General features: G+C 43.8%; 2 protein-coding genes across 9 annotated transcripts in view; one reads left to right on the top strand and one right to left on the bottom strand.

The window, feature by feature from the left end:
* Positions 1 to 8,864, top strand: SLC7A6OS (solute carrier family 7 member 6 opposite strand). Of its 4 annotated transcripts, none has more exons than XM_016164549.2 (6): positions 1 to 223; positions 344 to 619; positions 3,809 to 4,012; positions 4,959 to 5,079; positions 5,714 to 5,865; positions 8,416 to 8,864. In XM_016164549.2, the coding sequence occupies exons 1-5, from the start codon at positions 29 to 31 to the stop codon at positions 5,842 to 5,844; spliced, it is 927 nt and encodes a 308-aa protein (XP_016020035.2). In that variant the 5' UTR covers positions 1 to 28; the 3' UTR covers positions 5,845 to 5,865; positions 8,416 to 8,864. The 4 variants fall into 4 exon arrangements, with proteins under 4 accessions (XP_016020035.2, XP_016020045.2, XP_016020029.2 ...); XM_016164559.2 differs by having other exon boundaries at positions 5,714 to 5,860; XM_016164543.2 differs by having other exon boundaries at positions 5,714 to 5,854.
* Positions 7,368 to 13,851, bottom strand: part of SLC7A6 (solute carrier family 7 member 6) — a 27,907-nt gene continuing 21,423 nt past the window's right edge. For 4 of the 5 annotated variants that reach the window (XM_016164525.2, XM_036231446.1, XM_016164507.2 and 1 more), the window contains exons 7-10: positions 12,591 to 12,687; positions 10,496 to 10,645; positions 10,212 to 10,395; positions 7,368 to 9,762 (exon numbers count right to left, since the gene is read on the bottom strand). In XM_016164525.2, the coding sequence (XP_016020011.1) occupies positions 9,668 to 9,762; positions 10,212 to 10,395; positions 10,496 to 10,645; positions 12,591 to 12,687 (526 nt within the window). In that variant the 3' untranslated portion in view covers positions 7,368 to 9,667. The remainder of the gene's footprint in view (positions 9,763 to 10,211; positions 10,396 to 10,495; positions 10,646 to 12,590; positions 12,688 to 13,851) is intronic. The other variant, XR_004954233.1, reaches the window with a different exon arrangement.

The following is a 13,851-nucleotide window of genomic DNA, read 5'->3' on the forward strand; positions in this document are numbered from 1 at the left end:
TCCCCCACAGTGCTCCGCGACAGCTGCTATGGAGGCTGGCAGGGCGGCTGTTCTCCGCGTGAAGCGGAAGCGCAGCGCGGAGCCCGCCGAAGCTCTTGTGCTCGCATGCAAACGTCTCCGGAGCGACGCAGTCCAGTTGGCGGCCCAAAAGACGCCCCCCGAGGGTCTGGAGAGAGCAGCAGAGAATAACGTCTTCCAATTGGTGGCCACCGTGCGCTCCCAGGTATTGGGCAGGGATGGAGCCGGTGTGGAGGGGAACTTAGAGACAACCGAGGTGAAATTGTATCCCTGACCCCACACGAACCCCTGCCTATGCTGGGTCCCCTCCCCTCCCGCCCTCCAGGAGGAGCCTGTCCAGCCGTTTGTGCGGGCCGCCTTGCGCCCATCACAGGGCAGCCAGCAGCGTATCCGCCGCGACCTCCGCACGTCAGTTCGGGAGATCCGGCAGGAGGGCCGCTACAGAGTCGTCTCTAGCCGCCGAGCCTCAGGGATTTCTTCGGGTGGCCTAGAGTCTGAGGACACGCCCGGAAACCCAGAAGCCGCCGACGACGTAGGCTTCCAGCTATTCGATCTGGTCCATGAAGATGTTTCAGAGGCCGCGGCCGCAGGTTCCTGCGACGTAAGTACACGCCGGGAGGAAAGCCGGGCTACAGACGGATAGCGCCAGGAGTCTGGGCGCTAAGTAAGCATACAGTTTAGAAGATGCACAGGGCTTCACTTTTTATTGATGGATGATCCATCCGGTTTGATAACGTAATTTTTACAGATTAGTTTATCTATTCAGCGAGTATTTACCGAGTGCCTAGTAGTGCCAGGCATTGGTTTTAGGTTCTGTGGATATAGCACTGAGGACCTAGCATTCAGGTAGAAGAGAAAAACAGTAAACAAAGAAATTCTGTGTCAGATGGTGATGTGGGTTATAAGGAGGATGGGGGGAATAACGCAGGGAAAGAGTGGTTCCATTTCAGAGGTTCCAATGAAAAAATGACATTTGAGTGAAGACTTGAAGGAGGTGAATGGCAGGGCATTGTGTAAATCTTGGGGAGAGGCATTCCAGTGTGAGGACCTGTAAGTGCAAAGGCTCTGTAGCCAAGTTTGTCTGGTGTTTTTCAGGGTCAGTATGCCTAGCGCCCAGTCATCTGGGGGAGAATAGAATTTGGGGCAAGGATGTCTACTAGATCCTGTAGGTACTTTCTAAGGACACATTGCCTTTTCATCCTGAACTGGGGAATTACTGGAGGATTTTGAGCAAGGTAAAGATAGATCAGATAGGAAAACTCATCGAAGGAAAGTTAAAGGAGTAGTCCTGGGAAGCATATCAAGTTTGAGGAGATTTAGATCTAGAATGCACACTTAATTAGTGTTATTAACACTACATTACATTTAATAAGTGTGTTTTGTACCTCACTTCCAAAAAAAAAGTCTGCATGCAGATCATAGAAATAGAAAATTCTCAGCCTAAGACATGACCCCTCATCATGATAAGCATTAAACATTTTTTCACTCCTTTTAATATTTTTTTAACTTTACAAAATGAAAATTTTGATTCAAAATACATCAAGTAGAATTTATTTAATCATGGTGCCAGTATAGCTAGATAGCAATTTGGGCATGATATCTATAGCCAGGGGTTCCCAATCCCCAGGCCGCTGACCAGTAGTCAAGGCCTGGCAGCGGAGAGGGAAGCTTCGTCTGTTTACAGCCGCTCCCCAGCTCTAGCTGCCCACCTCTAACAATACTGCAGTACCACCTCAGCTCCACCTCAGATCATCAGGCATTAGATTCTCATAGGAGCACCAGTCCCTGGTGCCAAAAAGGCCTGGGGACTGCTGTATACAGCCACATCTTTTACCAAAAGTAATTCATGAGTTACCAAATAGTTTTTAAAAGTAAACCAGTGTTCATTGGAATCAAATAAATAGCTCAATTTTTAAGAAAAAATAGATCAACTGAAGGATGTGAACACAGATTTCCCCAACAATGCAATTCAAACTATAAACCCATTAAAAATGTTTGCAAAATAATTATTTTAAAAACATGAATTTAAGCAGAAAGCAAACTTGAGGTTTTATGCCTACTAAGACTAGCAGGGGAAAGGTTGTTGCAAAGCTGTGATTAAAACGGTACATGACGTAGTGCTTAAAACTGATGCAAGTCTTTTGGAAAGCAGCATGGCTTTACGGATCAAGAATCCAATTGCTTGGGGCCTATTTTAAGACCATTTAAATTTATTTTTATTGTTTGAACTCTACAGCCAATCTAAAGAAATTTAAAAATTAGTGATAGCATTTCTGTGCCACATTACAGTGGGTTTATCTTTAAATTGACACCACTTATTTTAAGCAAATAAAGTACTACTTAGTAGATTACTACTAATCTGAAAAAGTGAAATAATTCAGTTCATTTTATGTAGTAATCTCACCCCGAGGGTTTATCCTAGCAAACAGCTGTGGTATTAACAAAAGCTGTTGGTTTACTAAGTAATTACAATGCATCAAGTATTGTGCTAAGTACTTGTTATATTTTCTTTTAACTCATTTAATCATCTCAAAAACCCTATGAGGTAGGTACGTTTATCTCCATTTTTCAAATGCAGGAAACTACACATTCATTGCAACATTGTATATGGAAGCTAAAATTATGACTGAGAAATTGACTACACAACCTTTAAATTAACCATGAAGACTGGGAAGATGGGAAAGTACTTAAATGTTTAATGGTAGAAAATGCAATATATAGTATAATTGAAAATATGGGTTAGCATATACATAGACTAGACTTAAAAATAATTTTCTTTTATGAAAATACTATATAGGAAATTTGAAAAAATATATAGCAAAAAAAAAAAAATCACTGCATAATTTGCTGGACTGAGGGCTGGGGACTTGTGAGTAGGAGCCAGAACTTTCCTTAGAAACAGCTTTGAGATTAGTTAAGAGTCTGCACAAAAACTGACATCTCTAGTTCCTTTTTACTTTACTGATTCCCATTAGCCTATGATAGAGAGCATTGGTCTCCCCTTGTCTGCTTTGGTTATGGGGTGCCCTTCCCCATATATATGGTGTCTGGTTTGAGCTGCACAGCCTATTGTGATGAACCTATCAAAAGGGGTCATTTGTTGCATGTTCCTTGGTTTCCAAAATGACCTCTGTACCCTGGATAACACAGCCTGTTGCCCCTGGGGCACATCTTACCTGGGCCAGTTCCATTCTGGGGCAATTCATCTTGAGCTAGTCTTTCTAACAGGAAAAAGAGTTACATGGGAATCCACTCTTGGTTTGTGATTAAAAGCAGGATGTCATTGTGGACAAGCCAAGTGGTAGGTGGTGGCTGGTAGTGGTCATCGGAGCCCAGAAATTGCCCTTTGGCCCCTATAGGCCACACAAGATGCAGACCCTTTTAGGGGTCAGCTATAGAGGTGCTGCTGTGGGCCTGCAGATCTCCACAGGGAGAACATCATACCAAAGGAGCTCAGAAAGACCTAGGGGAAGACTCACCAGCTCTGCTGGCTCTTCCCTCTCCTCAGGCCAGTCTGCGCATATGCTCTTGCATCAGCCAAGCACAAAAGAGTAGGAGGCTATTGTATAAGTTTCTATCTCAAAAGAACTACACGTTATCTTTTATTATTTTTTTTAAGAGATACTTGTTTATTTTTAATCTCATAACTAATTAAGAGGAGACTAGTAGGTCATGGAGATAAATGTTGAATCTAACATAGAGACTTCCTTCACCCAACTCTTAGGTTCCTTCTCTTGGAACATCCATGTTTTTATCTCATGCATGTTATCATCTGCTATTTTCTTTACAGGCATCTGACCCAGATGTGATCCTCTGCAATTCTGTAGAGTTGATCCGTGAGCGGTTGACTGTATCTGAAAATGGACCAAGAGTTGGGCACCAGGAAGAAAAGAAGGATGACTATGTATATGACATTTACTACTTGGAGATGGCCACTCCAGGATGGATTGAGAACATCCTCTCTGTGCAGCCCTACAGCCAGGAGTGGGAGCTGGTAAGTGGACCCATGAGGATGAGGGGCATGTGGCAGCCTAAGCAGCTCTCGAGTCAGGGTACTTTGCCCCTCTGAGTTACAATCGTGATCAACGTTGTTCGTTCTTGTCCTTGCTTAAAAGAAAAAAATTATTCTAAATGGCATCTAGGAACCTGGGTTTAGTACAGGGAATTTCGGGAGAAAATCTACATTGATAATTTTTGCTCTTAAGGAATCTTTTACAAGGCTTGCAGTATCTTTATTGTTTATACCTTCCCAATCTTGGAAGGAAAAATGTATGGAGGCTTATAATAAAGACAAAATAAAAGCAGAAATTCTTAACATGAATGAGAACAGAACCTTTTGTTCAATCGTATAAGAGGAAAACCTTGGATTAAGAAAGCCAACTTCCTGACATTATTTGTACAACATTCTAAAATGATTAATGAAAGAAATTAAGGTAATACCTGTCATACTCTAGTTATGAGAGAAAACCCTTACTCTATACCTACACTACAACTATAATCTTAGGCACCCGCCTTGGACCATTCATAGCCCCTCCTCCTGCCTTCCTGCAGCCCTCACACTTGGGTTTTGGTTCTGATCTTTGTAATCACCCATAATCTGTATAATCCATCTCACCCGGCTGCCCTTTGAGAGTTTGACGATCACTGCCATCACCTACTCAGAACTGTCTCTCCTCCTGCCGTGGTGCATTCCCTTCTGGTGGAGTTGTTTGTCCCACCAAAAATGTGGTGCCTGGAGCTAGACTTGTGAGTGGAGTAAGGCCAGTATCTCCTTCTTATATCTTAAGTGTGGCCTCTTGTGAAGCAGAGTCAAATTAAGTCCAAGGCTGCCTCTTTTTCACATGGCACCCTTAAAGGACAACTCCAAGTTGGTCTGCTAATAGCTTCCCCCAAACTAAAACCTTAGATGTTTTGGCTTACATTTATATGGAAATGTGCAGGTGAATGATGACCAACAATCAGAGGACATTTATGAAGATGAAGATGACGAGAACAGTGAGAATAATTGGCGCAATGAGTACCCAGAGGAGGAGAGCAGTGACAGAGATGAAGATTCCAGAGGTAGGTGGATGACAGCCTTGGATGGGGAGGGACTGGTGAGATCTAAGACTGAGGCATGAACACAGCTGACAGGTCCATCTTAACTGGCTTTCTTCCTCTGCCATTGAGCTCCAGTAGCTCAGCCATAAGAGATTGTAACTGTAGGGGACCCACAGACCAGTGTTTCCAGCAGGGCTTCTCAAGCTGTAATGTAAGTCAGACGTGGGTTCGAAACATCTACCTCAGTGTCCCTGTCTCTGCTTCAGTCTAAGTACTAGAGAGGTTCTAAGTGTCAACAAAAAGAATTTCTTGGTGTCTGTTAATGGAGGAACAATTAAAGTATGGAATATTGTATTGAGGGAAATGCCTATATGTTAAAAAAGGGCAAGGTTCAAAATTATGATACAATAACAACTAATACAGCAAAAAAAAAAAAAATCCTATACTTAGGGAGGAAATGACAAAGTACTCCATTGTTAGGGGACTTCGTTAAGACGGTAGGAATATGGTTTTTTATTTTCAATGTTCTAAATTCTCTTTATTGAACAAGTATTTTATAATGGATAAAACAGACCTTTTTGAGAGGGGAAGGGGCTCTCACGATCACCTAAAAGAAATCGTACAGCTGGAGCCCATTTCTGTTATCTCATTCCAGGCTCTGATGACTACAACAGCCTCAGTGAAGAGGAAAGAGGCAACAGCAGACCACAGATATGCAGCAAATACCCTTTGGATGTTCAGAAGGAGTTTGGCTATGACAGTCCCCATGACCTGGATTCAGACTGATGATCCTGGGGTATCCGTGAGGTTCTATCATAAGCCCTTGAGGGCTTTGTGATTGCAGCGTCAGGTGCCCTGGTAGTGGGTTTCCTAGCTTAGCACATGGAAGGAAAAAGCATGTCCAGCAGCACCATCCTACCAGTGAAAACATGTGCTGAAGGAGGGTGTCTTTTCCACTAATAGTAGAGCTCTTTTGCCTCCATCAAAAGTGACCCTACAGTCTGGGGGCAGGGAAGCAGGGAAGCCATAAACGTGAAGCTTCCAGGCCCAGGCATTTTCCCATTCTCCTACGCTAAAGCCAGTAAGTGGAGGAGCAGGCGTCTCCTGTTCTATCAGCACTAAGATTCAGCTTTCCCATACCACAGGCCACCTGTCTCCAGTAAAAGCTTGATTTTTATCTCTAGATAGAGGGAATCTAGAAGGGCGACACTGGGTCCCTTACAAGAATGGCCACTAGGGAAGGAAGCAGCATCAGCTTGAGCTGTGAAGGGTGTTAATAGCTGTCTCTACCTCCCTGTTTCCTGACTGATACAGTTATATAAAGATTGCTGTCTTCCTTTGTCAGTGGTGCCAAGGAACAAGGTATATGTGAATGTGATACTCCGCATTTAATTAAAACTAACTTTAAATAGGGGCACAAGTAATTCCTTTAAAACCTTTTAAATTCGAATATATTAGGTGTTTTGCCGTGGTGCGCTCTCTCGTTCTCTCCCCACTATCCCCGACCAAAAATGGCAGGGGGAGGGTAGTAAGATAAGTTTTAGAATCGACTGTAAGGACTTAAGGCAAGTAAGGAATATTTATTCAAGCACTCACCAACACTATCAACAGAAACTACTACCAAAAGGACTGGTTTTGTTACCAGAACTTGTATCTCATAAGCAAACTCTCTCTTCCTACCGCTTTCCAAACCACAGATGCCTTAACTGAGTTGGCACTTATTCTCCTAATGTAACATTGTCCAGAACTTTCTGCAAAGATGAATGTCTACATACAATAGTAGCCACTAGCCACATATGGCTGAGCACTTGAAATGTGATTAGTGCAACTGAGAAATTGAATTTTTAATTTAATTTTAACAACTTGCTGCATGTGGCTCATAGCTACTGTACAGCACAGGCCTGGGGGAACTACACAGAACCTTCTGTTCAAGGTGTGCCCTTTTGAACTACGGCACAGACTATCACGTGGGAAGGTGAATCACACAGGGATATATCTCCACCTCTTTTTAAGATTTCATAAGCATCTCTACTTCTCTACTCATTCTTTCACTCTGTTCATTCTGTAAGTCTTTACCTACAGTAGTTTCTATCTACATGGAATTGATAAACCTGCCAAAATGATTAAATTCTATATTTACTCAGGCTCTACTCTTAAGGCTATAACCAACACACTATTGGTTTCCCATCCTAAGTATCCACAAAGGTACAATTCAGCGTTGCAAGTAATAGGCAGCACTTAAAAGTCCAATACTAGTCATTTTAGTCTCCTGTAGGAATAGAGACAAAGAATTAAAAACAACTCTACCATTTTAATGCACTCACTTCTTTATGTACTCATTAAGGTTTGCCAACATTAAAGGGCTGACAGCTTCACACCGTACCTACTACAAAAGGGGTTAGCACACCAGGACTGAAGGAGACAACAAAAGTCTTGAGAATTAATTCCACCATGATGCTTGAGTGCCGTAGGGAGCTTCTGGCTTCCCTTCCACAGAAAGGTTCCTGGGAACAGTCTGTAACCAGCACAGAGTGGGGAAATGCAGTCATCATCCAGTAATGAGAGGAGAATGACATGGCTCACTAAGCAAGTATTAGGGCATCTGGGGTGTGAGGCCCTTGCTTCCCTGAGGAGCCACTGGGAAATCAAGTTCCTGGGATTAACTGGTCATCTACTTGAGTAAAGAAAGATAAAGGCTGGCTCAGGGACCCTCAAGATGAACACACTTACTAAAAGGATTAGCTCTATAGGATCCCTGGGACAGGCGCCAGCTTGGCTCAGACAGGAGTCATGTTTACATAGTCTAGGAAAGTCAGCCTTTGCACAAGATTCCCTGCTGCCAGGCAGGAATTTGTTCTGCAAATCCCCAACCCGTGACAGCAGGAATGTCCCCCTGTGTTCTCACATATGCATGCCCTGAACCAAAAGCAACTGAGCGTGCTCCCCTAAATTGTCTTTATTGAGCCAGTATGACCAAGGTTACTCCCTTGACTGAGACTGGGGCCAGTTTGATAGAGAAAAATGATCAGAAAGTGAGACTGCCTCAGAATTCTTGCCTTTACCACTGAACAATTCCAAAACCCAAGGACAAGGAGCCCATGGCGTATGCCAAGCCAGCAGGTTCTCCTGGACCTGGGATGACAGGGTCTGGGGGCATCACAGGACAGTTGTATAATCCAGTGCCGCTATGCTGCCCATGAAGGAACACCCATTAGGCCAAACCTACTGCTCTGGACTGACGTGGGTGCTAAAGAGTAGCCTAAGCACCAGAAGTAGTTGCTTCCAGTCTTGCAGTCTGCTAAGGAGCCAGTTTGAAGTTGAAGCAGCTTTTTCTCAGAGTCTTCATGATCTCCACAGGGAGAAAAGAGAAGTCCCCACAAATACCAAGCTCTTCCTGAGACTGCAGCCCCACCAGACCTGGGACAAGGAGGCCGGCAGGAGAGGAGTACACTAGCCTGATAATCCGCACCGCGGTGGCTCAGTGGAAACAAAGCCTGGTGTCGGAGACAGAGGAGGAGGAGGATGCCGCCTGGTGTGAGGTTTTCGGGAAAAGAAAATGACCACTTCTAGCACCAAGGTGGACTTGCGTGAGTCTGCACAGCAGTTCCTCGCACCAACCCTTACGGAGAAGGATGAGCCGTTTGGTAGCTTGGGTCCATGAGACATTGACAACTGAAAGAATTCAAGTGACCCACCCAAACTCTAGAAGTAAAAGTTTCTGTCCTCTTAAAGTTCATACCAGAAACCCAAAGATGTACTTTCTATCAACTAATTAAGTAAAATAAAGATTATCCTTCGAAATAGCAGTATTGCCAGACTTTCAACTTATGAATTTGTTCATCTGTCCTTGCTGAACTATCTGTATACTAAAGTGTAACAGGTACATGAGTAAAACAATCTTTAAAGTTTACCTTTGCCTGTAAAACTCAAGTGAAGACTGCTCGAACCAAGCAAAAAAATCTGGCCACAGTGTGACCCACAGCCATATAAAGACACCTCTAAAGACAGAGGAACTTGGCTTTGGGTACTTTGAATTTTTAAACAGACTGTTGCATCCTGTAGATGAATGAACAACAATGCTTTGCTAGAATTGGTGTTCTGGATTAAATAACATCAATAAATAATGGAATACAACCCTCTCAAGGAAGAAATGGTAGCATTTCAGGCCTCAAGTCAGGTGCGTGGACCTGGTCAGAGGAAAACATTCCAGAATGCAGCCCCTTTGTAGATGCTCTTGGTTCAAACCTCAGGTGATCAAATTCAGAAACCACCAGCCACAGCTATTAACCTAGCTAGCACTTCCTTTTCCCCTAGTGCAATTCGCCAAGTAAGTATAAGGGCTGCACCCACCCACCAGGTACAAAACTCACCATTTCCACCACCATCACCACCCTCTGAAGTCTCCCACCTTCAGCCTGGCCCTAGACCCTGAGTCTCCTCCCATAGCTTACCAATGAGAGTGAGTAGGCCATCAGCTCTGAGTTCCTTTACATAATGTGGGCCAACAGGCTCCTTTACTATAAGAGGTTTGGGCCCATACGGTCTAGTCATCTGGACTTTAGTGGCCGTGGCCACAGGTAGCCAGCTCAGGGAACTCCAGCTCTGGCCTCTAGTCAGTTTTCCTCTCAACCTTTCTCTCTTCAGCTACATCTAGCTCAGTCAGGACACAAAGGCAAATCTTCTGGATGATTTTGGTGAAAGTAGCTAAATGAAAAGAAAGAAGAGAATTTAGCAAACAGGTGACATTTCATCTACAGCCCCAATCTGAACACCACAAGGCTGATGAAAGCACATCGTGGCTCCTTTCCCGCCTCTCCCTTGTGGAGGCTTTACCCCTCACCCCCAATAGGCCTCAATGTCCCCGGTCCATGAGCAACCAGAGTCTGAGGCATGACTCCTCGTCCTCCCATGTAGACTGCACTTTCAAGAGGTAGTGTTTTAACTCCCAAATAGGACTCCAAAGATAGAATTAAAGTGATCATGTCAAGATCAAAAGAGAAGAAGTCATGTAAGGCAGCCAGGTCTCACGGCCTCCAGTACCTCACCAGTATGGGTGGCTGTTAGCCACCACCCCCACCTCTACAAGCATCTGTGTGTACACACACACACACACACACACACAGCCAGTGAGTAATGGGCAAAGAAAAGCTCACCTTGGGCATTCCGAACAAAGAGTGGCCTCCGGGACTCTGGCAAATAAATACCAAAGAGGTAGAAGGGGATCCCGGAGAGTGCGATCCCAATGCCAGTGATGGAATTGATGGCGTCAGCATAGAGGGGAACAATCACCAGAAACAAGGAGCATGCGCAGAACACGATGGGATAAAACAGGCTCAGCTGAAATGGAGGGAGGTAAGATTAGGGAAAGATAGGGGCATGGGGAAGAAGGCACCTTGGGGAGATGGCCCACCCTCCTAGTCTTCCCAGAGCCACGTACCTTGAGAGGCCGTGGCCGATTGGGCTCCTTCCAGCGAAGGTAGAGCTGTCCAGCAACAGACAGGCCCACAAAGAACCAGTAGCTGAAGCTGAAGTAGTTGATGAGCAGGAAAACATCCTCCACAGTGAGGTAGATGAGCGACATGGTGCACTGGAGGAGAAAGGGGAAAGCAGGAGGGGGAAATGTCACCACCAGACCCCAGGAGACTCCACCATTACTAGATCTGCTGACTGCTGATTTAACTTGGCTGGATCACCCCCCGGTTCTCTTCAGCGACCCCTTGACATCAGCATGGTCCGTTCTCTACCTTAACTTTTAAGGTGTCATCTCTCCCTCTTCTGTTGAGGGCCCTTCCTCCACTCAACACCTCCCTTTTTTTACAAGCGCTTCAGTAACAAGCCAGACCTTATTCCTCTTCTGATGGCAGACAGTGAGGCCCTTCTCACATCAATGCACCAACCTCAACATAAATCACAGCGTGCCCTCTGGAATTTGCCCATTTGTATGCCAGGTAGTTTGGACCCTGTATATATGTATGCCAGGTAGTTTGGACTACCTGTATATATGACAGGGTCCAAACTACCTGGCATACAAATGGGCAAATTCCTCCAGAATCATCTCACTTGTTCTGGTGCCTTAGAAATGCAGATTAGCAAAATGGAGCCATACCTCTGAGGAGAAAGGTCTGACGGAATTTGCCCTCTGGAAAAAAGAGCTCTGGGAGACCAGAGTCAGGGACTACAGTCTCGGGACGAGGTCAGATTTGCTTAAACTTCAACAATGTGGCAAACCGCTCCTATGATGCCAGCTCCGCCAATCGTTAATGCAATTTTTTATTTGGCTGTATGTACAATTTAAGCTTTTAAAATTTGTATAATATTTACAAATTGAAAAAAAAAAAAGAATATGGAGTTTCCCCTACCTATCTTTTCACCCCAGATTATCAACAAAAGATTTAAAGCAAAAAGAGCCCATTCTAGTGAGAGAAACAGAATCCTCTATTGAGAAGAGAAAAGTGAGGTGGAAGGTTATTCGATTAAAAGACAAGATGTTGGATCTCCACTAAATTTATAAATTCAATGCTATCCGAATCAAAATATTGAGAGTTTTTTGTTATTTTGACAAAATGATACCAAAGTTCATCAAGACAAATGAATATGAAAATTGCCAAGAAAATTCCAGGGGGAAAAAAACTGAAGAAGGACCCTCATTGTTTTCAGTGATTCAGTATAAAGACAAATAATGAAGCTTAGTGCTGATTAGTTGAGATGATGATATATTTAAGGGGCAAATTGTTATACTTATGAAGCAATACTTATGTATTGTTGTACATATGAAGCATCCTAAAAAATTAACCATTATTATTTTTATATGATAAAAAATTTGAAAACTATAGAAAAATAGATTATTCAATAAATGATACTGGTATAGCTGGCCAGTCATTAGAAAAAAAAAAATTAAGTGATTCTCCACTTTACTCCGTACACCAAAATATAAATTCCAGATGAATCCAAAACTTAAACTTAATTAATTAAACTACATAAGACCTAATGACAAGAAAAATTAACTGCATTTCAAATCTTGGAGTAAGACCTTTCTCAGGGTCCCTGTTAGCTTTTATATATATAAAATACATTGCAAATTAGAAAATGGTGGTCTTTTCAGGATTCTTTCATCTGTCAGAACACTTTTGTAATTTACTGATTTTGGTGGAATAAAACACTCTACTGCCATCTACTATATATAAATCTATGATGTCCGTGATATGAATAGAAGCCTCTTGGATAGTTGTACAACTGGTCTGGCTTCTTTTCTAAATATGATTTAACAATTTAAAAAATAAGGAGGAGCTGGAAGAAGAAGTCACTGTCATAAAAGAAAAATCTTACAAATTCACTTTTGTGTTCCTTTGTAGCATTTCCCTTCTTTAATACAATTAAGTTTTATATTCTAAAATAATTTTAACAAAAAGGAAGAAATAAGGAGAAGCTCAGGAAGTATCTCAAGTAGCTACTATTCCTCCCACACGACAGTCTTCTCATGAAGAGTACTACACAGATACATCTGGGCCCCACACACCCCCAGCAGAGCTTACATTGAACAACAAAGCAGGGATGGGTGTAAAACGCTCAACGTGGATCATGGACAGAAGGTCAGGGAGGTGACCCTCCCGGGAGCCCACAAAGAATAACCTGGAGAGACAAGAAATATGTCAGCATGATCCTTTTACTCAGCCATGCAGCCACACTCCTCACTCAGACAAATGGCTCAGAGCCCCAGAAAAAAGCAGGGGATAATCTCTCAGGAGCATCCAATGTTCCCCATGCATGCTCAGCCCAACCTACTCCCGTGACCCACAAATGTCTCCACCCTCTTCAACCACGGGCACCTCACCATCACCCATGAACGTCCCACCCCACTGCTACCCGCTGACACCTCCAGCCCCTTAGCTATGGAACACACCATCACCCACAGACACTCCCACTTCTCTCAATCACAGGTATCTTACCATCATCCATTGGATGCCTCACCCTGCCATCACCCACTGGCACCCAATCTATCCCACCAGGGGTACCCTCACTCTGCCACCCCATAGATTTCATACTTAACACAATGGCTTTGTAAAGGAGGCAGCCAGACTTCTGCTGTGCCCTCCATAAGCCTTCTCTGAGCTCTTGATATATGACAGGCCAAGGTGAGCCTGGAGTTCAAAAAGAACCCAGCCTTCCTCTCTGCACCTAAAGAGCCCTACTGACTGGGAAACTGAGCAGCAGAGAAAGGAATGCCACGTAGGGCAGTCAGCATCTTCATGGAGCACATGGCACTCACCAGGCTTGGGGGTGGGCTGGAGGAACGAAAAGCTTTGCAAGAGATGACCACATCTAGGCAGGGAAGAAAAGCTGGAGTTTGCCAGAGGTGAGTGGGTGGGTGAAGAAACAGTGCAAGAAAAGGCATAAGAGGCTTGGAGGCATGAGAGTGTGGTCTCTGAAGGCTGGTGTGAGAATGTTTGTGGCCTCGGGACAGCAATATTTATAAGGTGAGTGGAAGAGGAATCAGGAAAGAAACCTTCTTTTTAGCTTCCAGAGTGTCATAAAAGCCACAGGAATCATTTTAGAAGTACTGTAGAAGGTCGTCAGCATCATTTGCTTCGTGGGTCCAGTAGGACAAAGACTGAAAGGAGGCTAAGAAGGAGGTCACTGGTATCCTTAATAAGAACAGTTTAGTAGTAGAAGCCAAACTGTAATGGGTAAATAAATGAATGACTGCTGAAAAGCAAACTATTCCCTCAAGAAATGTGTACAGTAAGGAAGAGGGGAGATGGGGAAAGCTATTTTGTGACTTCTGTAGAAGGAGGT

This window comes from Rousettus aegyptiacus, unplaced genomic scaffold, assembly GCF_014176215.1.
Source record: "Rousettus aegyptiacus isolate mRouAeg1 unplaced genomic scaffold, mRouAeg1.p scaffold_m13_p_14, whole genome shotgun sequence".
NCBI lineage: Eukaryota > Metazoa > Chordata > Mammalia > Chiroptera > Pteropodidae > Rousettus > Rousettus aegyptiacus.